Source organism: Notamacropus eugenii, chromosome 2 (genome assembly GCF_028372415.1).
Source record: "Notamacropus eugenii isolate mMacEug1 chromosome 2, mMacEug1.pri_v2, whole genome shotgun sequence".
Taxonomy (NCBI): domain Eukaryota; kingdom Metazoa; phylum Chordata; class Mammalia; order Diprotodontia; family Macropodidae; genus Notamacropus; species Notamacropus eugenii.
The window spans coordinates 361,210,761-361,235,922 of record NC_092873.1 but is presented as its reverse complement, the minus strand read 5'-3'; the positions used below and the strand labels follow the sequence as shown (position 1 = coordinate 361,235,922).

General features: G+C 35.2%; 1 protein-coding gene across 9 annotated transcripts in view; it reads left to right on the top strand.

The window, feature by feature from the left end:
- The window catches only part of SPAG9 (sperm associated antigen 9), a 155,815-nt gene that overhangs the window by 61,124 nt on the left and 69,529 nt on the right, over positions 1-25,162 (top strand). For 5 of the 9 annotated variants that reach the window (XM_072646704.1, XM_072646702.1, XM_072646705.1 and 2 more), the window contains exons 4-5: positions 3,494-3,588; positions 17,936-18,089. In XM_072646704.1, coding sequence (XP_072502805.1) covers positions 3,494-3,588; positions 17,936-18,089 — 249 coding nt within the window. Of the gene's footprint in view, positions 1-3,493; positions 3,589-4,160; positions 4,499-17,935; positions 18,090-25,162 lie in introns of those variants that run through there. The other 4 variants (XM_072646707.1, XM_072646710.1, XM_072646706.1 and 1 more) reach the window with 2 other exon arrangements.

Below are 25,162 nucleotides of genomic sequence, written 5' to 3'. Positions count from 1 at the left end.
GTGTAGTGAAAACTTAGAGAAAAGACCTATCTAGGAGATCTATGGATTGGATTTGCCTTAGTATACTCATCTTCTGTCCCCTTGATTGGAGAGTGGAACAAAGAACTCTTCCTAAAGCTTCCATTAAAAGAGGGCTCCCAGAGCAGCCATCTCTTCATTTCCCTTAGGCTTCAGACTGGACTCTTATCACTCTCCTTTCTCCCCTGCCCCCAAAGCTTCCTTTTGCATGTTAGGTGGTGCAGTGGATAGAGCACCAGTGCAGGAGTCAGGAGGACCTGAGTTCAAATCTCACCTCAGACACTTGACACTCACTAGCTGTGTGACCTTGGGCAAGTCCCTTAACCCCAATTGCCTCATGCTGGGTCATCTCCAGTCATCCTGATGAATATCTGGTCACTGGATTCAGATGACTCTGGAGGAGAAGTTAGGTGACCTGCACAGCCCTCCCTCACTCAAAACAAAGTCAAGTGCAAGTCATGTCATTATTTCTCTGATGGCATGATCTTCTTTGTCAACGAAGGAGAAACGCATACACACCTTCCCCCATTAGATTTTAAGTTCCTTGAGGGCAGGGACTGTCTTTTCTTTTTCCTATTTGTATTCCCAGGGCTTATTATTAGTACAGTGCCTGGTACATAGAAGTGCCTAATAAACATTTTTTGACTGACAAGGTGATCAGTAGTCTCAAATCCTTCCAGTAGGTTAAGAATGAGAATTGAGAACTGAGCCCTTTACATTTGGCATTTAAGAGAGAGTTGGTAAATTTGGACAGGGAAATTTGATTTGAACAGTGTTGTAAGTCAGGTTGCAAAGACTGCCCCCTCCTTAGGAGTCTCCACGAATTTCTGAATGACTCAGAATGATTCAGAGTATGAATACTTCTGAGTATGTTTATTGTGAATTCTTTTCAGGTGTCTGTTGAACTTGCCATAACTGTTGACATCTCTTCTAGCTCTCAAATACTGTGATTCTCGGATAATTTGGAAGCCAAATTGGATATACTATTGTGGACTGTTTATTTAAAATGAGACCTGGGACCAACTATCTGAAAATAATAGTTTGGAATTTTCAATTTTTCCATTGCTTTTGGTTAAAGTTTCAAAAAGGAGCTTTTCTGATTTCAGATATGAGCAGCTGAGAACTTTGCTGTTACAATTGTAAAGAAGAGTTTTCTCTCTGCATCTGAGATGTGTATGTGCCTTAGCAGTGTTTGGGATGCTTTCCCTCGTCATCTTAACTTGTTTGACTCCTTAGCTCCCTTCAAGGCTTAGCCTAAGAACTACCTCCTTCCAGAGACCTCATCTGATTTTCCCAGGAATTTTTATGTAGTCTGTATTTCTCTACTTGGGAACATGTAACACTTAAACTCCTCGAAAGAAAAGGCTGTGCTTGTTTCATTTTCTTGTCTTTAGTGCTTATCAGTGCCCAGCACAGAGACAGTTAACAAATGCTTATGCTTATAGCTTGATAGCTGTGTTTGTAAAAAATAGATATTAATGATGAAGAAGAAATTTCTTGCCTCTTTTTTAAATAGTTAAAGAACATTCAGTTTTACTAATTTAAATTCATCTATGAAGCTTAGAAATGGTTAACTATTAATTGAGCTGTTTGACATAGTCCACTAACAATTGACAGAGTTGAATTTGCTAAGAGCTAGATTTATTTTTAAAGAAATTTAAAATTTTGATTTCTTAGCCATTCAAAATTTGAGTAACAACCCTTAAAGCATTTATATTGGTTGATATGTTGATTATTACAAGTAACAGTGTATTTTGGTGATGATGGGACAGTAGTACCACAGTAGGGTTATATGGGAATAGTTACAACTTAATTTTAAATTTTAAAATCAGACTTAAATTATAACCTATTTCTTTATATTTTCAGAAGGTTTTAGTAGTTCTTTTATTTAGAAGAAAATGACTAAATTACTTCTAAGATTTACTGGACACAAAGTTTCCAAAAAACCCTTGTGACCATAAACACTGCCTTTATATAGGATAGAAGGACTTTTCACTTTATCACTCAAAAACTGTAATTATTTTATATCTTCAGTGTATTTTAAAAGCACTAAATGCCTTCCCCTTACTCCCTTTAGTTTTCCCCCCTTCACTGTGCATCTTCTTGTGAGTGTTTTCTATTCAGAAATAGCATGAAGGATTTTTTGATAATTTTTGTGCCACTTTTTGACTTGTCAAAATAAGGGCATAACTGTTACTGGGTCAGAAGAAAAATGTAATTTGATCAGTAAATTGCACTTGATAAAATAATTTGCATGTCTCTTAAAAAACATTTCTTTAGCAGAGATTTGTTATTCTTTTGATTATTTAAAAAATTGGTTGTTCATTTTCATTTTCTTCAGCTAAATAATACTTTCAATATAATAAAAGATTTTATGTATATTGGTAAATATTTATAGCTGTGTCCATATTTACGTCTTCTCCAAATAAGTAAGGATATCGTATATGTTCTGCTTCTAAGAATCTACACAGTTTCCAAATAATTTTTCTACCTTTTTAAGTCCCTCACAATATGAAGCATATAATAATCTGTAATTACACAAACATTCTAACATGGACTTAAATTCATGTTCTACTCTTTTTTTTTGTCTAACACTTTTCAATATAAGGCTTCTAGATTCTGATTTTTCAAATGTGTATTTGAAATACATGCTGCATTACGTGTGTTTTACTTTTGTCTTTAAGTTAAAATATGAAAAGTATTTTAAAAAATCATATTGGGTTTTTCACATTTCCTTAGAAATTGCAATGCATAGTTTAAGGTTCCAGACAATATCATTCTAGGTACAGTTTCCTAAAATTTAATCCTCGACTTGAGAGAAATCAGAGATAGATGTATCTTCCATAAAATCCCCTGAAGTTAGCATAAAAACAATGTGCATGAGAAATGTGTGTCATCACTTTTGCTATGTAGTATTTTAATGGAATTTCTTTTTTCATTTCAGAATTGGAAATAAAAAAATCATTTCCCACACAACCAAATTAAAACTACATATAATAATTCTTTGTGCATACTGAATTAGAAATTATTTTTACACTTCCATACTTTTGGCTGAGTGGTAAAAAATCATATCAGGACACTGGCTCATTTCAGGTTTCACATGTTTCTTTTTTTTTTCTTGATTTACTTTATGCATTTCCAAAAATGTTAGTTTCTGCTTTTAACCAGTGCCCTTTCGTTTTCCTCTTCATTCTTATTTTCCTGAACTACTTATCCAGAGCTGGTTGTAGTAGTGATAATATGTAAACAGTTATGAAAAGTGTTTTGATATGTTAAAGATGTTGGTTTCACTAAGTTACCATTCCTAAACTTATATATTTCTAAAATCCTTCTGCATGTTACTGAGTAGTCTTCAGATACAAAGATATAAATATGAAACTTGTAAAGAAATAAATTATTCCTATGTACAGTATATATTTTAATTCTGAGTAATGTTCATTTTAATTCATGTTTTTTCTTTCTTTTTTTTAAATAGATGATCCATAATTATATGGAACACTTAGAAAAAACAAAACTTCATCAGCTATCAGGGAGTGATCAACTAGAGTCCACAACTCATAGTAGAATTAGGTAAGCTTTGGTTACACATTTTGCCTTGAAAACGGGCAAAATAAAATCCATTTATTTCCGCGTTGCTGTGTTCTTCAATCCTAGAACAACAGGCAGGCTGATTCGGAAAGTTCTGTCCTGTGCTTGGAATGTTGTGGGAGAGAATGGAGTAGAAAAGAGTGGAAGCAGCCTTGACTACGAAAAGGCTAGATCAGGAGATAGTCAGATAGGCAGCTTTGAGATATTCGTGTATGCTGAAAAAAAGAAATTGATAAAAGAATTTTGTTTGGGGGGTTTGGTTTTTAATTGTTCTCAGTTTGTGGGAGTTTGAAAATAACTTTCATTTCTCTGTCTTTGTTTTTGTTGCTAAGGTACGGGTTTGAAAGGGTTATTAGCCGGATGCCTATTTGATGTGGAATTGTGAATAAATTATGTAGATCAGCAAGCTTTGTGACCAATGAGCTAAGCCCGGACAATTCGTGGAGGGGAAAAAACAGTTAATGAGCGGGCTGCCTCCCGGGGCTGCTGCCCAGATGCTGAGAGCGGCAGCTCTATGGTTGTGAGGTGGGGAGAGTAGGGTGATGTCATTGACTGGGAGTCGCTGCCGCCGCTGCCGCCACCGCAGAGCCCCGCGGAGAGCTGCTGATGGCATTGTTTCCGTGGCCCGGGCCGCTGAATGACCAACGTGCACAGCCAGGATCCCCCCGTGGCCCCTGTTCCGTAGCCCTCTCGCTCCTCTCCGCGGCGGGTCACCATGCCCGCGCAGCGCCATGAGTCCTGGGTGCATGCTGCTGTTTGTGTTTGGCTTCGTTGGCGGGGCGGTGGTCATTAATTCAGCTATCTTGGTGTCGCTCTCTGTTCTGCTGCTTGTGCACTTTTCCATTTCTACCGGCGTGCCGGCTCTGACGCAGAACCTGCCCAGGATACTCAGGTACTCAGCGCCTGCCGCCGCTCCTGGGCCGCCCTGCCTCCGACCTTGCTGCGCTGGTCCCTGGCGGTGGAGGCGGCGGCGGCAGCATCAGCGGCAGCAGCCAGCAGCGGGGCTCGGCTGCCCCATCCCCCTGCTCGCCCGCTCTGCTGTATTCCTTAGCTTGCAGAATGGAACAATGGGGGATGGCCCGAAGCTGGGCGCTCTGGCTGTGGTTGAAGTGGTTTGGGAGCTAGGACCTGGGGAGAGGAAGCTTTGTCTGGGCTACCGGAGGGCAGAGAAATGTTGTCCCCTAGGGGCTTAAACGGGAGTGAATGGGGAGCCCTGCAGCCCAAGTTTAACCTGGGGCTCATTCAGCACCTAAGCCCGCACCTAAGCTTCTACATACCGGGTTTGAAAGTTACACTCTAAGAATGGGGGTGTATTCTGTTCTTATATCATTGGGCTCGTTATATTTCACAGTACAGTTCATGGGAACCAGCAAATCAATTACTTCCCTCGTTTAGAAAAGGACTTTTAAACCGAAAGGGTTCCGATTTTTTTTTTGGACAGTGAGCTCATTTTTTCATTCTTTAGGCATTAAAGCTGTGAAAGCTTTATAAAGCCTATTCACTATTGTTTTGTCAGATGTTATCCTTTCTTCTTTTCTTTGTAGAGACTTGGGTGGCAAATGTCCGGCTCGTTGGGGGTGGGGGTGGCGCGGGAACGTTTTTAATCTTTACTTTGGCTGCTGTTTATTGTTAGTACAAAGCACCAACCACTGTCTACCTTTTAGCTATTTAAAAAGAAAAGCTCCAATAAAGTTCAAAAAAATGAATTCCCCTTCCCTTGTTTTGCTCTGGACAACTTTAATTAAGAGTGTAATTTTGTTCTTTCAAACAAAAGAAAAGTTTGCCAGAAGTAGCCTAACAGTGAATTTAATGAATTTAAAAAGGAATAATAAGTACCATTTCAGGTAAGGGTACTTGTGAATATATATTCGTAGACCACATTATTCAGTAGCTATCTTAAAGACCAGAATTTACGTTTATGTTACAAGTTCATGGTGGTGACATTTAGTTCTTTGTTTCAAATGGATGTTATTAAGATTTTATAGAGCATATTGTTCATGAAACTAAAAACTCACCCCATGAATAGAAACTCGTTTCATATTTTCCTTATTTTTAAAACCTCCTGCTTATCTTCCCTACTATGTCTATATAAACTCCTAGAAAACATGCTGAATATAAATTAGATGAATTACTTTTGTATTTTAGATTTCTTTTCAAAGTAATTTAACATAATGTAGAGAAAGCCTACTTTTAAATTTTAATTCAGTTGAATAAAAAAAGTTACTGATCTCTGCTTGGTCCCCAGTAAAATTAGACTCATTAGACTTTTGAGTCCTGTTGTAATTCATATATATTAAGAACTGGGAGTAGCTGGCTGAACTATAGATATAAGAATTACTTGTTATCAATTTCACATCAGAATAAAAGCCTGTGTTATTGGCCACATGATAGGAAAAATAGCATTGTACTAGGACCCAAAAGTTCTGAGTTTTAAGTGGTAACTCCCACTGGCCATGTGGGAAAGCCATTTAACTCTTTATCTCACTTTCTTCATCTGTAAAATGGCATTAATAATGCCTGTATTTCTCAAATGACTGTCATGATGGACAAATGAGATAATGTGAAAATGTTTGGAAAACTAAAGTGTTGCACAAGCATAAAGTAGTTGTATAGTTATTATTGTACAGAGATAGATCTTTCTAATTCTTATCTATACATTTGATTTTAAAATAAAAATATTTTAAAACTAATTGTATGATATTTCCATAATTTTCCTATCTTGAAAGTAATTAAGTTACGATTGAATTTTTTTAATGTACTTAACTTTATAATTGAATGAATTTTTATAAAGAAGCAGATAATCTGACTTATCTAATTATCAAGCTTTAAACTATCAGTTGTTTTATGTATTTATAGTAAAAAATCTACTGTAAGAAATTAATGGTTAGTGGTTTCTCCAAATTCTATGCATTTAAATAATCAAAACTTGTAAGAGATGAAATTTTTAAAAAACCTATTGGAGTTTTATTAGTTTTGACCTTTTAAAATGCAGTCCTTAAATTATTTCTGCATAGTCTAGGGAATCCTGATGGGAGATGATTTTGCTTTAAAGGAAGCATATTAGGCTTCCAATTTAAGCTGAAATTTTCTAAATAACTTTAAATAGTACATGAAAATGAAGCTGAGTATTATATCATTAAAATCGGTGTTTCAGGTGAGGTACCTTATTAAATCTGATACTTTAAAGGAGCTTGAGTGTATTGTATGTCATCTTTTATCCTTTTCGATTTCTGTAATTCTAAGGAAGCCATTTTGTTTCAAGGAAACCACAATGTTTCAAATATGTACAATCTTTGGGTTTTGAGTTTTTATTCCAAAGTATAGGGCACTATGAAGAGAGAGTGAGTATTTAGTGATATTGTTCTGAGGGGGTTGTAGTAACAGAATGTAAATTATAATTATGCTTTGGTAGTCTGCTGTTATCACCAACAAAGTCTCTGTCAGAGCATAGCCTTTGCAGGTTTGATAACAGTGAAAAATCTGTGTATAACTTTTAAAAAATACATATTTTATTTCTTCCCTAATCACATGTAAAAATAATTTTTGATTTTAAAAAGTTATTTGAGCATAATTCCAAATTTCTCTTCAGAATGTCTAAATTAGTTTACAATTCTACCAACTGCGCTTTTAGTGTCCCAATTCTCCCACATCCACTCCAACACTTATTGTTTTCCTTTTCTGTCATGTTAGCCAATCTGATAGGTGTAAAGTAATATCTCAGAGTTGGTTTAAATTTCTTTAATTTTCTTTTGTTTTAATTTAATTTAATTTCTCTAATCATATAATCTATATGCCTGGAGAGCTTTGGTTTCTTTTTCTGAAAACTGCCAGTCTATATCCTTTGACCATTTATCAATTGGGCAATGACTTTGTAGTCTTACAAATTTGACTCAGTTTTCAACGTATTTGGAAAAGGCCTTTATCAGAGAAACTTGCTGTAAAAATTTTTCCACAGTTATGATTGCTTTGTATTTCCCTCCATCCTATTTTCCCTCCTTGTTTATTCTTTTCTCTCTCCCACAACTTCTACTTCCCTCTTCCTCCTTTCACCCTGTTTTTCCTCAAAAGGGTTGTTTCTGACCACTACCTCTGCCAATCTGCCCTCTCTTCTGTCAGCACCCCCATTTTCTTATCTCCTTCCCTTCCTACTTCCCTTTATAGTAAGACAGATTTCTATACCTAAGTGTGTATATAGTTCCCTATTTGAGCCAGTTCTGATGAGAGTAAGGCTCTAGTGTTGTCTTCTACCACTTGCCCTATCTTCCCCTCCACTGTAAAAGCTCTTTCACACTTCTTGTAGTGTGAGATAATTTATCCCATTCTGCCTCTCCCTTCCTTCTTCTCCCAATGACTCCTTCTTTCTTACCCCTTAGTTTTATTTTTTAGATATCATCCCATTATAGTCAACTCACACTGATGCCTTCTGTCTGTGTATACTCCTAGCTATCCTTGATGATTTCTCTTTCCTGTTTACCTTTTCATGCATCTCTTGAGTCTTTTATTTTTGTCCAGAATGCTTGAAAGTTCTTTATTTCATTAAATGTTAGTTTTTTCCCTCTGATGGATTGTGTACTCAGATTTTGCTGGGTAGGGGATTCTTGGTTGTAATCCTAGCTTCTTTGCCCTCAGGGGTGTCTTATTTCAAACCCCTTGGTCCTTTAATGTAGAAGCTTCTGAATCTTGTGTTATCTATCTTGACTGTGACTCCATGATATTTGAATTGTTTCATTCTGGTTGTTTGCTATATTTTGCTCTTGACCTGGGAACTCTAAAATTTGGCTGTAATATTCCTGGGAATTTTCATTTGGGAAGCTCTTTCAGGAGATGATTAGTAGATTCCTTCAATTTCTTTTTTACCGTCTGGTTCTAGGATCTTAGAGCAGTTTTCCTTGATAATTTCTTGAAAGATATCTAGTGTCTTTTTTGATCATGGCTTTCAGGTAGTCCAGTAATTCTTAAAATTATCTCTCCTGGATCTATTTTCCAGATCAGTTGCTTTTCCAAAGACATATTTCACATACTCTTCTATTCTTTTCATTCTTTTGATTTTGTTGTATTGTTTTTAGATTTCTTGTTGAATAATTAGCTTCCACTTGCCCAATTCTATTTTTTTAAGAATTATTTTTTTCATGGAGTTTTTGTACCTCCCTTTCCATTTGTCCAATTCTACTTTTTAAGGAGTTCTCTTCAGTGGATTTTTGTGCCTCTTATCATTTTCCTAACTCTCTTTTTTAAGGTGTTATTTTCTTCAATATTTTTTTTGTGCCTCGTTTACCAAGATGTTGATTCTTTTTTCCATGATTTTCTTGCCTTATTCTCATTTCTTTTCCCAATTTCCCCTCTAGCTCTCTTCTTCTAAGAATCCTTTTTGAGCTCTTCCAAGAATTCTTTTTTGGGCCTGAGAAATTCATATTATACTTTGGGGCTTTGGATGTAGCAGTTGTGACGTTGTTGTCTTCTGAGTTACTTTGGTCTTCCCTGTCACTACAGTAATTTTCTATGGTCAGGTTTTTTTTTTTCCTTGCTTGCTCACTTTCCCAGCCTATTAGGCTCTGCTTCCAGAGTGGAGGGGGCACTATCTCAAGGTTCAGGTCTTTCAAAAGCACTGCTATATTCAGAGCTAGTTCTGGGTAGATTTTTTAAGTCTTCAGTTCTTCCAAGGTGGTATTATCTAAGGAGAGGTGTTGTCATAGCTCTCCTGGCCTGTGCTGTGGTCTGAGTGACCACAAGTACTCTTCTCCCCTCTGGAACTGTGACCAGAGCCCCCGTACCCCTGAAGATGTACCCTCTAATGTGCTAGTAGTGTTCCTCTTCTCCCTGGAATTGAGTATGGGCAAAGCAACAAGAGTCTAACACCCAGTACATGCAAAAGGTTCCCTATAATTTTCTTTTGACCAGTTGTCTGATCCCTTTACTGTCTGTGTGCTGAAAGCTTTGGAAGATGCTACTGTCAATTCAGTTGCCCCTAAGGCTTGTTGCTGGATTGCTGTGGTGTAGCCTACACTGATGCAGCCTGTGTTAGATTGTTGCACTCTCACTGCAGTGAGACAGACCTTTCCTGCCTATCTTCCAGGTTTTCTTGGGCTGGAAAATTGTTTCACCCCATCCTTGGTTCTGCCATTTCAGAATTCATATTGAGGTGTTACTTTGAATTTGTTTGGACTGGAGTTTGGGTGAACTCAGATGAGTCTTTGCCCTTACTCTACCATCTTGGCTCACTAGTGTATAACTTCTCTGTTTACTTTAGATAAGCAGTATTTAAGTGTAGTTTCAAAGAAAAGTAATTTTTCTTAATTAGTTATTTAGTGTGAAGTACATATTTTAAGTTCTTCATGTTTTTATTTGAAACATTTTGCTCTAGTTTTATATTTGAGTTTAGAGCAACAAGGAACCACAGCATCTGAGAGATGGAAGGGAGGGATTCAGAAGTCAACCTGTACCCCTCGATTGACAAGAATTTATTAAAATGCACCTACAGTGTTCCAGGCACTATGTTCAGTGCTGAGGATATAAAGACAAAAAATGAAATAATACCTGTTCTCAAGGAGCTTAAATTCTATCCTGGGAGACAAAGTGTGAGTATGTACAGAATGAATAAGAAAAGGGACTGGACCTGCAATTTGATTTTTATAGAGAACCCTTAGGTTTGAATACAAAACAAATATAAGAGAATTAAGTTTTAAAAAGTTAAGAAGAGATGGAGGATAGACATTATCAGGGAGGATCAGAAAAAACTTGACCAAGAAAGTTGTACTTAACTGCACTTAGAGAGTAATTCAATGAAAGGAGGAATTGAATTCCAGACTTGGGGAATGAAGGCCAATGCAGAGGCTCAGAGGTGAGTGAGATGAAATCCTGTGTGTGAAGTATGGTGAGGAAGCCAGATCGAATAGACTGTAGAATGAAGGAAGGGAAGCAATTATATAATGTCTGTAGAGAGATAAGTTCCAGATTGTGAAGGGCTTTAAAAGCCCAAGAGGAGTTTATATTTGATCTTCGTGATGGAAGGAGTCATTGGAGCAGAGAGAGAAAGACATAGTTCTCCAGTTAAAGAAATCTCTTTGAACACTCTATGAAGGATGGACTGGAGTTGGGAAAGACTTGAAGAAGACTCTTGAGGGATGCCTTGGTGGTAGTGTAGGCAAGATGTGATAAAGGAGTCAGATGGAGGGGATGTTACAGAAATAGAAACAGCAAGATATGGCAGTTGATTGGAAATATGGAGTGAAGGAAAGTAAGATTCAAGCATAATGCCGAGGTTAAAAACCTGGGAGATAGGAAGAATGGTTGTATCCTTGACAGAAACATGGAAGGTTCAGTTGGGAAATGCATTTGAGAGGATATGAAAATGAGATGATATCAGTAGCACAATCTTTTCACAGCATATATATTCGTCATCCATCTTTTCCTTGTAGATCTTTTAATGAAGGGTAACCTATTGCCTTCCAAGGTTATTCCACTTTTGGATAGCTTTAATGTCTTAGGAAGATTTTCCTTAATCAGCCTTTGCTTAATTTCTACTTGTTGCTCTTAATTCTGTTTTCTGGTGCCAAGCAGAACAAATCTAATCCTCGTACAAACCCTTTACTATACTTGAAAACATATCTTAACTTCTCCAATCTAAACATTCCCAACTTCTTTAATTAACGGTTATGTGTGATTGCTTCAAGACTCCCTTGTATTCTAGTCTCCTTGATATGGACTCTGTCCAGCTCGGCAGTGACTTTCAAGTAGGTTGACAGATAACATGCAAAGATTGGGATTCCCCTAACAGGCCCCAACTAGTTTGATTAGGCCTCTTAGAGATGTGAAATTCAAGGAGGAATTTGAATGAGAGTCTCAAGAAATACCAAGGAAGAATCTCTTCCACTATATCCCAGACAAATGGTGTCTGCTTCGATATCTACAGGAGAGGAAAACCCATTACTGCTAGCACTGCTGCTTGATTTTTTTTTAAGAGCAGGTAAGGACATTTAGTTCAATCCCTCTCTTTATTTTTTAAATTCAATTTTATTTTCAGTTCCAGATTCTCTCCCTCTTTCCTTTCTTTCTCCCTTCTCCAAACTGAGAAAGCAAAAGAAAAGAAAAAACCCAAATCCATTACAAATAGTACAAACCAAACAAATTCCCACGTTGACCATATCCAAAAATTAAAAAAAAAAATTTAAAGTCTTAATTTGCACTCTTGAGTCTATCACCTCTCTCTCTGGATAGAGCATGGTTTACCATGAGTTCTGAAATTCTGACTGGTCATTGAGTTGATCACCATTTTAAGTTTTGTAAAGTTGTGTGTTTTTATAATATCATTGTATAAACTGTTTACCTAGTTCTGCTCATTTCAGTGCATTAGTTCATACAAGTCTTGTTATATTTCCCTGAAACTCTCTCCACTTTTAAATAGCACAATAATATTCCATTACATTTATATTCCATAACTTCTTCCCCAGTTGATGGATACCACCTCAGTTTCCAGTTTCATGGCACCACAATGAAAAGAGCTGAGATAAATAATTTTGTACATATAGGTCTTCTTCCTTTTTATCTGATCTCTTTGGAGTATAGCCCCAGCAGTGGTATCACTGGTTGAAGGGTATGCACAAAAATATCTTTTGGGGCATAGTTCTAAACTGTTTTCCCAAATGACTGGATTAGTTCTAGCTCCACAAGTAATAAATTAAAGTACCTGTTTTCCCATAGCATCTCCAGCATTTGCCATTTTCCCTTTTTTAAAATCAGTGTTGACAGTCTGATAGGATTGGGGTGGTATCTCATAGATGTTTTATTTTGCATTTCTCTAATTATTAGTGATTTAGAGTACCTTTCAAAATATAGCTATTGATAGCTTGAATTTCTTATGAAAACTGCTTATTCATATTCATTGAGTATCAGTTGGGGAATGTCTCTTATTTTCCTGTATGTATCTAATAACTGAGATCTTTATCAGAAACTTGCAACAAAGACTTGTCCCCATTTTCCTGGTTTTTTTCTCTAATTATTGCAACTTTGGTTTTGTTTGTGCAGTACTTTTAAATTTTATGTAATCAAAGTTTTCTATATTCCTGTGAACTTCTCTATCCCTTGTTTTGGTTATGAACTCTTTCCCATCTGACAGGTAATTTCTTCCATACTCCTTCAGTTTATGTATGAAGTCATCCCTTATGTGTGAATCATGTATACATTTGGAGTTCATCTTGGTGTGTGTGTGTGTGTGTGTGTGTGTGTATGTATGTATATGTATGTGATGAGATGTAGGTCTGTGTACCTAGTTTCTGCCAGACTACCTTTCATTTTTCCTAACAGTTGTTGAATAGTGAGTTCTTGCCCTATCCTGAGATCTTTGAATTTATCAGCACTAGGCTGTGGTGCATGTTTTCTTCTATATATTGTATATTCTACTGATCAACTTTTCTGTTTGTACCCAGAAACAGTTGTTTTCATTACTACAATTTGAGATGTGGTGTGGCTAGGCCCTCTTCCTTGTCCTTTTTTTCATTAACTCCCTTGATATTCTTGACTTTTTGTTCCTCTGGATGAATTTTTTCTAAGCACTATAAAGTAATTCTTTGATAGTTTAATTGGTATGACCCTGAATAAGTAAATTAGGTTAGGTAGTATTGTCATTTTTATTGTATCTCAGCCTTGCCATGAACAATTGATATTTCACCAATTATCTATCTGTCTTTTATTTGTATAAAGAGTGTTTTGTAATTTATATAATTCCTGTGTGTGTCAGACATTAGACTCCCAAGTATTTTACATTATTTGTAGTTATTTTAGTTGAAATTTCTCTCTTTTCCTGCTGGATTTTGTTGGTAATAGATAGAAATGGTGATAATTTGTAAGGGTTTATTTTATATCCTGCAACTTTCCAGAATTTGTTAATTGTTTCACTTAGCTTTTCAGTTTACTATCTGGGAATCTAGTACTTCTAGAGGTATCCATTGCAAGTAATTTTTTGAAAAGCTTTTATTTGGAAACTTCCCCCTACATCAAGCCTGTTTCTGTCTTCTGAGATGAAACAAAACAAGCCTAACCCCCTATCCATATTATAGCTCTCAAATATTTAAAGACAGCTGGCATGTCCTTCCTTCTCTCAGGTAAACATTCCCTATTCATTCTGTCTAATTCCCTTATTGCCATTCTGGTCATTCTTCTTTGGAAATGGCGTATAACTCATCAGTGTCCTAAAAATCTGATACCTAGAACTGAATAAAATACCCTGGCCAGGGTACAGAGCACAGTGGTAATCTTTATTCTGGATGCTATGCTTCTGAATCCTGCCTATGATCACATTAGCTTTTTTTTTTTCAGAGCCATAACATATTTTTGACTTATTTTTGAGCTTGCAACTCACTACCTATCCCCTTTTTTTTTTTAACATAAGCCATTGTCTAATCCTACTTTCCTCATCCGCTATTTGTGAAATTAATTTTTTGAACTGAAGTGCATAGTTTTATTTTTATCTCTATTAAGTTTTATCTTACTAATGATTCAATCCTTTAGCACTTTGAGATTTTTTTTTAAGCTCCAGTGTTATTAAATGTATTTGCTATCCTAGCTTCTTGTCACCTGAATATTTGATAAGTGTGGCATCTATTCCTGTATTGAAGTCATTAATAAATGTTAAACAGCAGATCCCTTGGATCCTGTACTATAAACTTCCTTCTAACTTGACCTGAATCATTAATGATTACTTTTGGGTCCAATCTTCAACTGTTTCTGAATCTAAGAATTTTATCATGTAAATCACATTTCTCTATCTTGTCCACAAGAATAACATGAGAGACCTTGACAAATGCTTTACTGAAATCTAAATGTTTGTAATGTTAAAGGAATTTGAAGATCTTCCCTACCCCTTAATAGGCCCATGTGACCTGCTTTGAGGCCACAGCCTGAATGACATGGGAAGAGCTTGTCCAGCAGGTGGAACAGGAAGAGAGGGTGAGGCAGAGCAGCTACAGAGTGAGAAAGGGAGGAATTTTGCTTAGGGGAGCTTATTTGTGAGGGGAGGCCACATGGAGGGAAGGCTTGGGGATGTCAGCGTTCCCTGGATTGTTGATGTATATTAACTTCTTTGTTACCGTGGTGGAGTTGGCTTTTTGGTATCTGAATAAATATTTTGGCTATGCCTTTAAGGAAAAGAGTTATTTATATTTTCCTAATTTACCATTCACATGCATATTCATAGTGGCTCCTATGGGTATCACACTGTAGTTATAATTTTACATTAGCAGTTGCTCACTTATCAGCCTCCTTACCATTTAGTTGCTGGATTTTCTTGGTAATAGATAGAAATGGTGATAATTTGTAAGGGTTTATTTTATATCCTGCAACTTCTCATCTTTTTAATGTTTTGTTTACTAACTCACCTACTAATCACCTGTTTGTGTTAATGCATCCTAATGCTTATCTTTAAATAATTTGGGCTGTAGCATAGAAAACCACAGTTTTCTTTGAAACTGTTGTTTTAAGTTGTCATTCCAAGATGATGCTGGTTCACTTGCGTTGTATTGTCTTGCCTAATTGCTCTTGTAAAGAATAATATATATTTGTGACTCAACTGCTTAGGGTTAAGAGTATAGTTGTTGTACATGGTATCTAATAAGTCTAAATGGTAGTAATTATAATACATCATTTGTGTAGTACTTCTTTACGAGACACTTTTATATACATTTTATCATCATTGGGTTTTCCTCCCTCTTCAAAAAAAAGAGCAATTAAAATGTCAACTGACCGAAATAATAAGGAAGGTCAATAATCTCTTGACTGCAATATATAAAGGAGTGTAAATGTCCCCAAGAGATAGACAATCTAATTCCTCTTTAGTCCCTCTTAACTCTCCAACATAGTTGGAAGACACATTCACTTTGTATTTACAGAAAAGGTGGCAGTATTTTAGAGTCTGATATGGTCTTTTGCCTCAACTCTCATCGATTTGGTTTTCATGGCAAAGTACGTATGTATGCATGTGTATGTGCATGTACATGGATTGTTATTTATCTCCTACACATGAGAAAATTGAGGCTCAGAGTTTAAGTGACTTGCTCAAGGTCATACAACTAAGGCTCACATCTTCTTAGTTGGAGAACAGTTATTTATTCTATTTCATGCTACCCTTAGAAGCGTCAATATGATGTTCATAACTTCATTAATAATGTCCTTTAACAATCATAACTATCACAAAATTAGCTCAGTAGGGATTTGAGGGTGGATCTAAGATACTAGAATGATTAGGTTCATCATCCAAAAATAATTTCAAATCTGTTGTTTGCCAAAGCCTAGGTAAAATAACTGTTTGACTACTGGTTTGTTGTGTGGTACTTTTCAGCTAGTGATATTGGGGTCTTGTAGATAGAGTCTTAGGCATATTTATGCTATCTGTGTGTTGCCTTTCTGATTTCATTTTTTTCCTATGTATGAAAAGGAAAGAATACTGCAAATATTAAAAGAAAAAAGTAGGAAATTGACTGCTTAGATAGCATGGGGGTGTCCTGTTTATCCTGATACATTTTCTGATACATAGAACCTTTAAAACTCTTATCTCCTCATCGTTACATAGATGAATACTTTGGACTGTTGGCTGTCAGTTTACTGAAAGTTTCTGATTGTTAGTATTTTCCTGTTGAATGGTTTGATGTTAATAGTATGGATTAAACTTCCTTTAAATGTAAAAACAAACTTACAAAATAAATCTTTAATTAGGTAAACTTTTATTTTAGTTAGATGAAAGTGGTTGTTTGACAATTTATTTTTGAAAAACCCTATCGTTTCTGAACTGAATTAAGTTCTTTGGGGCAATACAGTTGTTTGGGGACTTGACCTCTGTTATAACCTCCTCTTCTCTCTTGCCTTTCTTTTAATTGATTACTCTTGATGATATTAGTAACTTCTACTTTCATTTGGCTACATATAGAACTCCACAAATCAAAGTATTCTAAGAAAAATGTGTTTTGTTGTTGGAATCCTGTTGTTAATATACCTGTTCTCCTTTTGCGACTTTGAGCAAAGTGATAAAACTTACGTATTAATTTTCTTACTGCTTTCATCCAGCAGATACTTAAATAACTCTTACTTTGGAGGAAAAATAAGAACTTTCTACTTAAATATTGCAGTAGTTATGGCCCAGATAGTAACTAATTTGATCTATAAATAGAAGATTCTGAAATTTGGTTCTGACCCCAAACGCATTTTAGTCTTTGGTCCATTTAAAATGTTTGTGAACATGTTATTTCCACATAGAAATGTAATAAATTTACTAACTTAAGGCAGTTCTCTAATGTATGATTAATATACTAAATTAATATGATATCAGAAACCTCAGTTTGAGAGGCTCATTATAGTATTGTTTTCATAGGAAAAAGAAATTCCAGAAGATAAGTGCTGTATTTGAGTAGTATCCTACTTTGGAATAGAATTTAGTTCCATTTTCATTTTTATTTTGAAAGAAAAGGAGAAATTATGTTACATTATTGCTTATTTTTAACATCTTGGTAATTAATAGAGCCTTAGATATAACTGGGGCTAGCCTTACTCTTAGAAAGCCATATGTACTGCTTGATTTAGCAGTATCCATCTACCTGAAGAACTTCTCATCAGGCTGACATGATTCCTGAAAATCTCAGCATTGGATTCTTTTTCATTTTCAAATACTGGCTTCCACAAAGTCCTTATTAAATGTAAATATGTTACCTGGTTAGGTAATTCGACCACTGTCACCTGCTAATACAATGATGAGAGGATAAGAAACTGTTCACTAAGACTCGGTGGAGGCAGTGAAACAGAATTTTGATAGAGCCCTTTTGATAGAGGGGAAGAAAATAATGGGTACATGGAGTCACTGTCCGAGAGAGAAGGCCGTAGGAATGTTCCACATTTGAAGTTTTCTAGGTAGCAAAGGGATGGTATAACAGCATAGAGTATCAAGGTGAGAAGTTAGGATTAGGATTTTTCTCCTGAATTTCAGAAAGACCCAATAAAAGAAGAGTAAAACTCAGCTATCCCCATTATAAAAAGACCATACTATAGAACAGTTTCTTCAATAAAACGAAAAGCAGTTGAGAAAAGGATATTTGAGAGCTACCACTGCCACCAGTCATCTCCTGAGACTCATTTACATGGTGGAAAACTTGGATTTATTCTTCAGTCTTCTTAGAGGTTCTTTGTCCATGGATGTATTTAATTAATAGCTCCACATAGATAATGAAGTTTAATTGAAGGTCATTAGGTCTAATTATAAAATTATGATCAGAGACCAATTGCCCCTCACAAAAGCAGTGTCATGACTTTTTAGTTAATTGTATTAAATGCTCTAACTTCTCCCCCAAAACAGAAAAGAACAACGCCCTATATCATTAGGAATCTTCCCGCTGCCTGCAGGAGATGGACTGCTTACCCCTGATACTCAGAAAGGAGTTGATACACCAGGATCAGAACATTGGAAATTCCAAGACTTAAGCCAACCTCGTTCTCATACCAGCCTTAAGGTAAGATTTGTTTTACTTAACTCTCTCTTTCCAGCATCTATCTCCACCCTCTTATTTATATATTTTAAGAATTACAGTGCCTGTCACATAGTAGGCACTTAATAAATGCTCATTGATTGATTAATTCTTACCCAGGTGCATATAAGCATTGGATCATAGTTTTAAAAAAAAATTTATTATGAACTGGAGCGACTTTACAAAAAACATACTTAACATTAAATGTCTTATAACTTAAGATATGCTTCTGTTTATTGTTGGTGTACATGTATATATATACACATTTAATATGTACATATCCACATATATATTATAGATACTCAGTGATGTCCTGGGTAGGAATGGGATTACCTCAATATCCTGACCTGTAATTTTATGAACATGCAACAGAACTTCTTAATCTGGGATATGTGAAGTGTTTTAAGTTTTTTGTAAAAAAAATTTTGCTAACCATATTTCAGTAGAATTGGTTTCCTTTGTAATCCTATATATTTTATTTTGTGGATTTAAAAGATCATTCTGAGAAGAGGTTCATAGGCTATGACAGAGTACCAAAAGGGTCTAGGACACAAAAAAGGATGAGAACCTCTGGCATCAGGCAGTCCTGGGGAGGAAATTCACTCAGACAATGCATATGTGCTTCTGCTCTGCAGTTTATAGACTTGGAGAGTTCCCTGTAGTTAATGCCCATGTGTTCAGACAGTTGCTGTAGGTCACATAACTAATAGGTGACAGAGGCAGGGCTTGAGCCCAGACCTGTTAAACTCCAGGATATCCCAGATATCTCATGAGTTTACATAGTTGAAGTTAGTGTGTACATGCTATTAATTGCTTAATGTTATTTTAAGGATACCTTTCAGCATAGATATCACATACTTACCATTTACAATGATTATATTATTTTATTGCATTACCATACTCCTTCTACTATACCAGATCTAGCCAGGAGACCAAATCTCAATCTTCCTGCTTGTTTCTGTTAGATTAGGAACCAAGAATGGTTTTTTACATTTTAAAATAAATACGTATATATTTTTAAAATTTTACATTTTTAAATTTATTAAAAACTTAAAAGCCATTCTTGGTTTGTGAACTATACAAGATTTGGCCCACAGAGCCCTGTGTTATGCCATATTGTCTCTGTTATTATGTTTCAAGTTCCTTAAAATCTTCATGCATGTAGTGTGCATAATGATTATGCTGAGGGTTCCATGTAATACAAACTATAAAATGTGCAAAATACAGCTTGATCATATTACTTTTTACTTAAAACATTATAATATACATATATTAGTAATACCTATTATACAGTATAGTATACATGTATTAGTAATAATTTTGCTCACCTTCTTAGAATTCAGGAGTGTCTTTGGAGGATGATTTTCGAGTTTGTTTTTTACTGAAAAGGTTGAGGAATTAATGCCTTTTTCTTCTCAGTTTCTCTTGAGAAACTTTTGGAATCATTGGCTAAGCTCAGATACTACTATGTGCTCAATAAATATTTTTTCTTGAAGATGATGTTGTGGTGTGATTCTCCCAGAAATGCCTTTTGAAAGTAAAGGCTGATACAGTCTTTCTCCTTTTTCTGCCTCTCTTATCTCCTGTTTGTTCAGAACTAGATGTGCAGTTGCTCATTATCAGGTCAAAGGAAGAATGCCAGGAAACCGGGAACACTGTTAAGTCACTTTTTCTTATCCTGCCCTGCCACAGCCTGCTTTTGATCCATTGTGGTTTTGTTTTAGGGTTTTGCTGAAATAGGTTTGGATGTACCAAGCATGTCTGACGGAAGGCCTGGCCCACTCTCTTCCACTTTTGAGCTGTCCCCTACCCTACAAACTCATTAAAGAGATTTTTAAAAATACAGCAAACATATATCTTCTGTTGAATATTATTTTGTGACACGATATTCAAAGTATTCAACTGTGATTAAAAAAAAGTAGACACAGTATGTGTTAAAAGAAATTTGGCACTTCGTACTTTATTGATATACATTCACAGCATATTACATTTCACTGGAAAAAATAAAGCAAGTCAGTAGCAGACTTTTAAAAAGAGATCATCAGACTCACTCTCATTAAAGAATTGCCAAGACAGTACCCTGACTGTGCACAAGTCTGTTTGCTGACTTCAGCTGCCCCAGTATAGAGTGATAGCTGCACCCCCCAGGTAAAGGCTATGAAAAGGGAGAAAAAAGCAGTCTTCTGACATTGTAGGATGAACAAAGCAGAAAAAGAGGAGGGAATGTCTGTAATTCCTGGCTTTGTAAAATGTTTCTAATACTGGCAGATTTGTATTATTTTACGTTTTTTTAAGTTGCAGACCTTTTTTTTTTTTTGATTGGATTTCTATACAATGATTCTGTTTTTCTCCATTGAGACAAACATCTCTTCTGGAGGCCCTACTTTTTGGTTATTTAAAATAAACATTACTGAATTGTGCAGCCTTTGAGGATAGGTCATTTAATCCCTCTAGGCATCAGTTTCTTTAGGTGTTAAATGAGGGGTTGGGCAGATCCCCAAGGTTCATTTCAGCTCTAATATTCTGTGCAAGGACTCTTTGAATTAACTGTGTGTTGTGAAGTGGCAACCAATTTTATATGTATATATTCTTCCTTAAGCAAGGAAGTCTCAGACAAATATTTTTCAGTGTAGTTTTGTTGTCCTAAATTTTCTGTGAAGTGGTTGAGATCTAAAATATTCTGAAAGATTAAAACAAAGCAGATCAACCAAGGGAACTGAGAGCTAAAACTGATACAAAAAGATTTTGGCAAAACAGGTGACTTGTCAGTTAATACAAAATTCTCTATTTCTCTGACTTTCAAATAGAAATTTGCAATTCAGCAGTAGTTATATTTAGATGACATTGTAAAGAATATATATTGTCCTATCGTCAAGTAATTAGCGAATGACAAAAATGCATAAGCTCACTCTGAGAAGACTGGACATATATTATACCCTTATGCAAACTAAAAAAAAAGTTGCTAATCTTTGATGAATAGCCGTTTTGTCAAGGCTTGGTTATTTTCTCTATGTTCTCCCTTCTCTTGGAGTTTTCATGAAAGCAGATAATAGCAATTGTTACACTGAGGATACTTTGAGAGTCCTGCCTCCCAAAGCATGCTGATGTTTCATCAGCAGGTTTAAGACGCTCTCAGAAATAAGGAGGGTAATCCTGCTATATTTCTGGGGATGGCCTCTCCCTCTGAAACTGGTAATATATGCATTACAATGCAGGTCTTGCTATTATCTGCTGAAAGTAAAGCTAATCTCCCGAGTGCCTTATTGTGCCAGAAAAAAGAACAGATTAAAATTCCTCCTCCTACAGCATCCTCCCATCCTTAGCATATTAAAATTATATTTAAAAGAAATGGAAGAAAAAAGCAAAAAGTAACCCTGAGCATCTATTAGGTATAAGAATAAAAGAGAAAAATCAGTGACGTGCTTGGAGTGTTTCCTATCTCATATCCTTCTGCCCTTGTAAAATTCTATTTGAGTACCTTTCGACTTGGATTGCCTTTTGATTTGGAACAAACAGCATTCTTTAACATTTGATCTTAAGCTGTCCTCCAATTTCTTACTATAATTTTTTCCCATCTGTTCAGTGGGTGCTTTTCAGTACATTTTCTGACATTTTTTTTTTACCCTTTTTGAATACTTCACCCTGTCCAATAATTTGTAATAGTCTTCTTTTTAAAAACTTTTAATTTAATTTTAAGTATTTCTCAATTACATATTAAAAACATTCATTTTTTAAAATTTTGAGTTTCAAATTTCTTCCCTGCCCTCTTCATAGAGAAGGCAAGCAATTTGATATAGGTTATATTCCCCCCCTCTTTGAGAAGGCAAGCACTTTGATATTGATTATATGTGTGAAGTCATGCAAAACACATTTCCATATTAGCCATATTGTGAAAGAAAACACAAAATAAAACCATAAAAACAAAGAAAGTAAAAAAAAAAGGGTATCTACTTCATTCTGCATTCAGAGTTCATCAGTTCTTTCTCTAGAGGTAAGTAGCATCTTTTATCATGGCTCCTTTTGGAATTGTCTTGGATTATTGTCTTAATCACGGTAACTAAATCTTTCACAGTTGATCATCCTTACAGTATTGCTGTTCAGTGTTCTCCTGGTTCTACTTACTTCATTTTACGTGAGTTTATATAAGTCTTCCCAGGTTTTCCTGAAACCATCCTGTTGGTCATTCTTTTGGCATAGTAGTATGCCATCAGTGAGTTGCCTAAGAAAAAATTAGAAGGACCAGATGGATTTACAAATGAATTCTATCAAACATTTAAGGAATAGTTAATCCCAAAACTATGTAAACTATTTGAAAAAATAGGCAAAGAAGGAGTCCTTCAGAATTCCTTTTATGATACAAATATGGTTTTGATACCTAAACTAGGGACAGCAAAAACAGAAAGAAAACTATAGACCACTTTCCTTAATGAATATCTGTGCAAAAATTTTAAATAATACTAGTAAGGAGATTATAGCAATGTATCACAAAGATCATGCACTGTGACCAATGACCAGGTGGAATTTACACCAGGAATGCAGGGCTAGTTTAATATTAGAAAACCTCTTAGTATAATGGGCTGTAAAAGTAATAAAACCAACAGAAATCATGTGATTATCTCAAATGCAGAAAAAGCCTTTGGCAAAATACAGTACCAGTTCATTTTAAATAACATTAGAAAGCATAGGAATCAATGGAGTCTTTCTTAAAATGCTGAGTAGTACCTTATCCAAAACCAAGAGCAGGTATTATTTTCTAACAGGAATAAACTTGAAGCCTTCCCAGTACAAGGCAAAGATGTTCATTTTCACTGCTATTATTCATGTTGTACTAGAATTGCTGGCTATAACAATAAGACAAGAAAAATAAATTGAAGGAATAAAAATAGACAATGAGGAAACAGCTATTAATATTTACAGATGATATGATGGTATACTTGAAAAACTCTGGAGAATTAAAAAACAGGTGAAACAGTTAACTTCAGCACAGTTGGAAGAAGTAAAATAAACCTTGTATACCACTAACGAAACCCAGCAGCAAATGATAGATTCTATATAACTGTGCACAGTATGAAATACTTGGGAGTCTACTTGCCAAGACAAACCCAAAGAATATATGAACACAATTACAAAACACTTCACAAAATAAAGACACATCCAAACAATTGGAGGAATATCAGTTACTTGTGGGGAGGCCAAGTCAGTATAATAAAAATGACAATTCTTCTTTGATTTATTCTGTGCCCAAACCAATCAGACTATCAAAAATTATTTTATAGAGCTAGACAAAATAGTAACAAAATTCATCTGGGAAAACAGAAGGCCAGAATATTCATGGAATCATTAAAATAAAAGTGATGGCCTAGCAATTGCAGATTTCAAACTATATTACAAAGCGATAATGATCAAAACAAGCTGGTACTGGCTAAGAAATAAAGTAGTGGATCAGTGGAATAGATTAGATTCACAATACAGAGTAGTAGTATATGACCATAGTAATTTTGTGTTTGATGAACCCAAAGATTTAAGCTTTTGGGCTAAGAACTTAAAATTTGACAAAAATTTCTGGGAAAACTGGAAAGCATTTTGGCAGAAATTAAGCATATTTTGTAATTATCTCAACAAATATTGACCTTTTAGAATCTTCATTTTATGTTTTACAGGATTTTATTTGATATATACCCATTATAGTACCTTCAGGTCATTCTACTAGCTTGTAAAAATACTGTTTAAGATCGCCTAAATGGAGATTCTTAGAAGAAATTTTAATTGGACAACAGAAGTTTTGAAAATCTCTATATAGCACTGATTGTAATTTCTATAATTCAGTAGTATTACTTATGCACCATTTTGTATTAACTTTTCTTTCTGAGATGGACATTAGTGCCCTTTTCATGTGAACTCTTCCTGTTTGTGATTATTATATACATCTTAAAATCTTAAGGTCTAGAAAATAGTAAAGTAAAATCCTATTATTCATTTGGTTTGTCTAATATAAGTGTGTTAGCAGTATCAATAAGTTGTTTTGATGCCGATGCCTTGGAAATTTGTAGTATTTCTTAATTTTTACTAGAGTAGGAGAGAGGGCTAAAATAAGGAAGAGATGTTATTGCTAGAACCTTTGACCATTTTTACCATTACTTTCATTTATTGTTACCATTCAGTGAAGTATCTGAAATGTTTTAAAATTGTCTAGAAGTCACATTTAACTGACAAAAAAGGGAACAAGATTAATGTTACTAAAATGTTATTATCTGCACCTTTTATGAAATTTAAAAATTGCTGACTTTGAATCGCTTCACCAGAACTGCTGATAGGAGACTGATTCGTTAGGTTTTGTGTGTCAGGTTAATGGGCAATGCATTCTGCATTCTTGTGTGGATGTGCTTAGCATACAGAAAAGATAATGTCTGAACAGAGCTCACATTCACCTTGAGAGGTTTTTTTCTCCACTTTATTTGGTTAAGTTTAGAAATGATTTCTATTATGCTGGATTTTCTCATTTGAATCTGTATATAGTAGTTGGACTTTATTCATACTGCTCTGCAATGATTGATTACTATTATTAAATGGATTTTCATCAGCATAATTAAATATAAAGTACTCAATTAGCCATTCCTAAATTTGGGGGGGGGAATATTATAATACCTTTGATTATTGTTTTTTACAGTATTAGTCTTCTCTGCCTTACCATCCCCCTAAAAAAGACCCTTACATCACCAAATGAAGCTCATTCTAAAAAAATTAAATTTCGTAAAGTTACTCTAACTTTGAGAATTTTGTGGCATTGTTTACAATAACTGAAAATGCCATGAATATTAGAAAAGTAATTCATAAAATATACTATTATAATGAATATGGAAGTGAAGTGGAAATGGTTTTTCTTTTTTTGCCATTGGGAAAAAATTTGGACTTTACCAATGAAGGTGATATGAAATATTTCCTATGTATTTTCTGCCTCTTATTTCCTCATGTAAAAGGGAGATATAATGTTGTGCAAATTATTTGGGGAAAGTATCAATTTAGATGTGGTCTCATTTTGTGACAGCAGTGGTCATGTG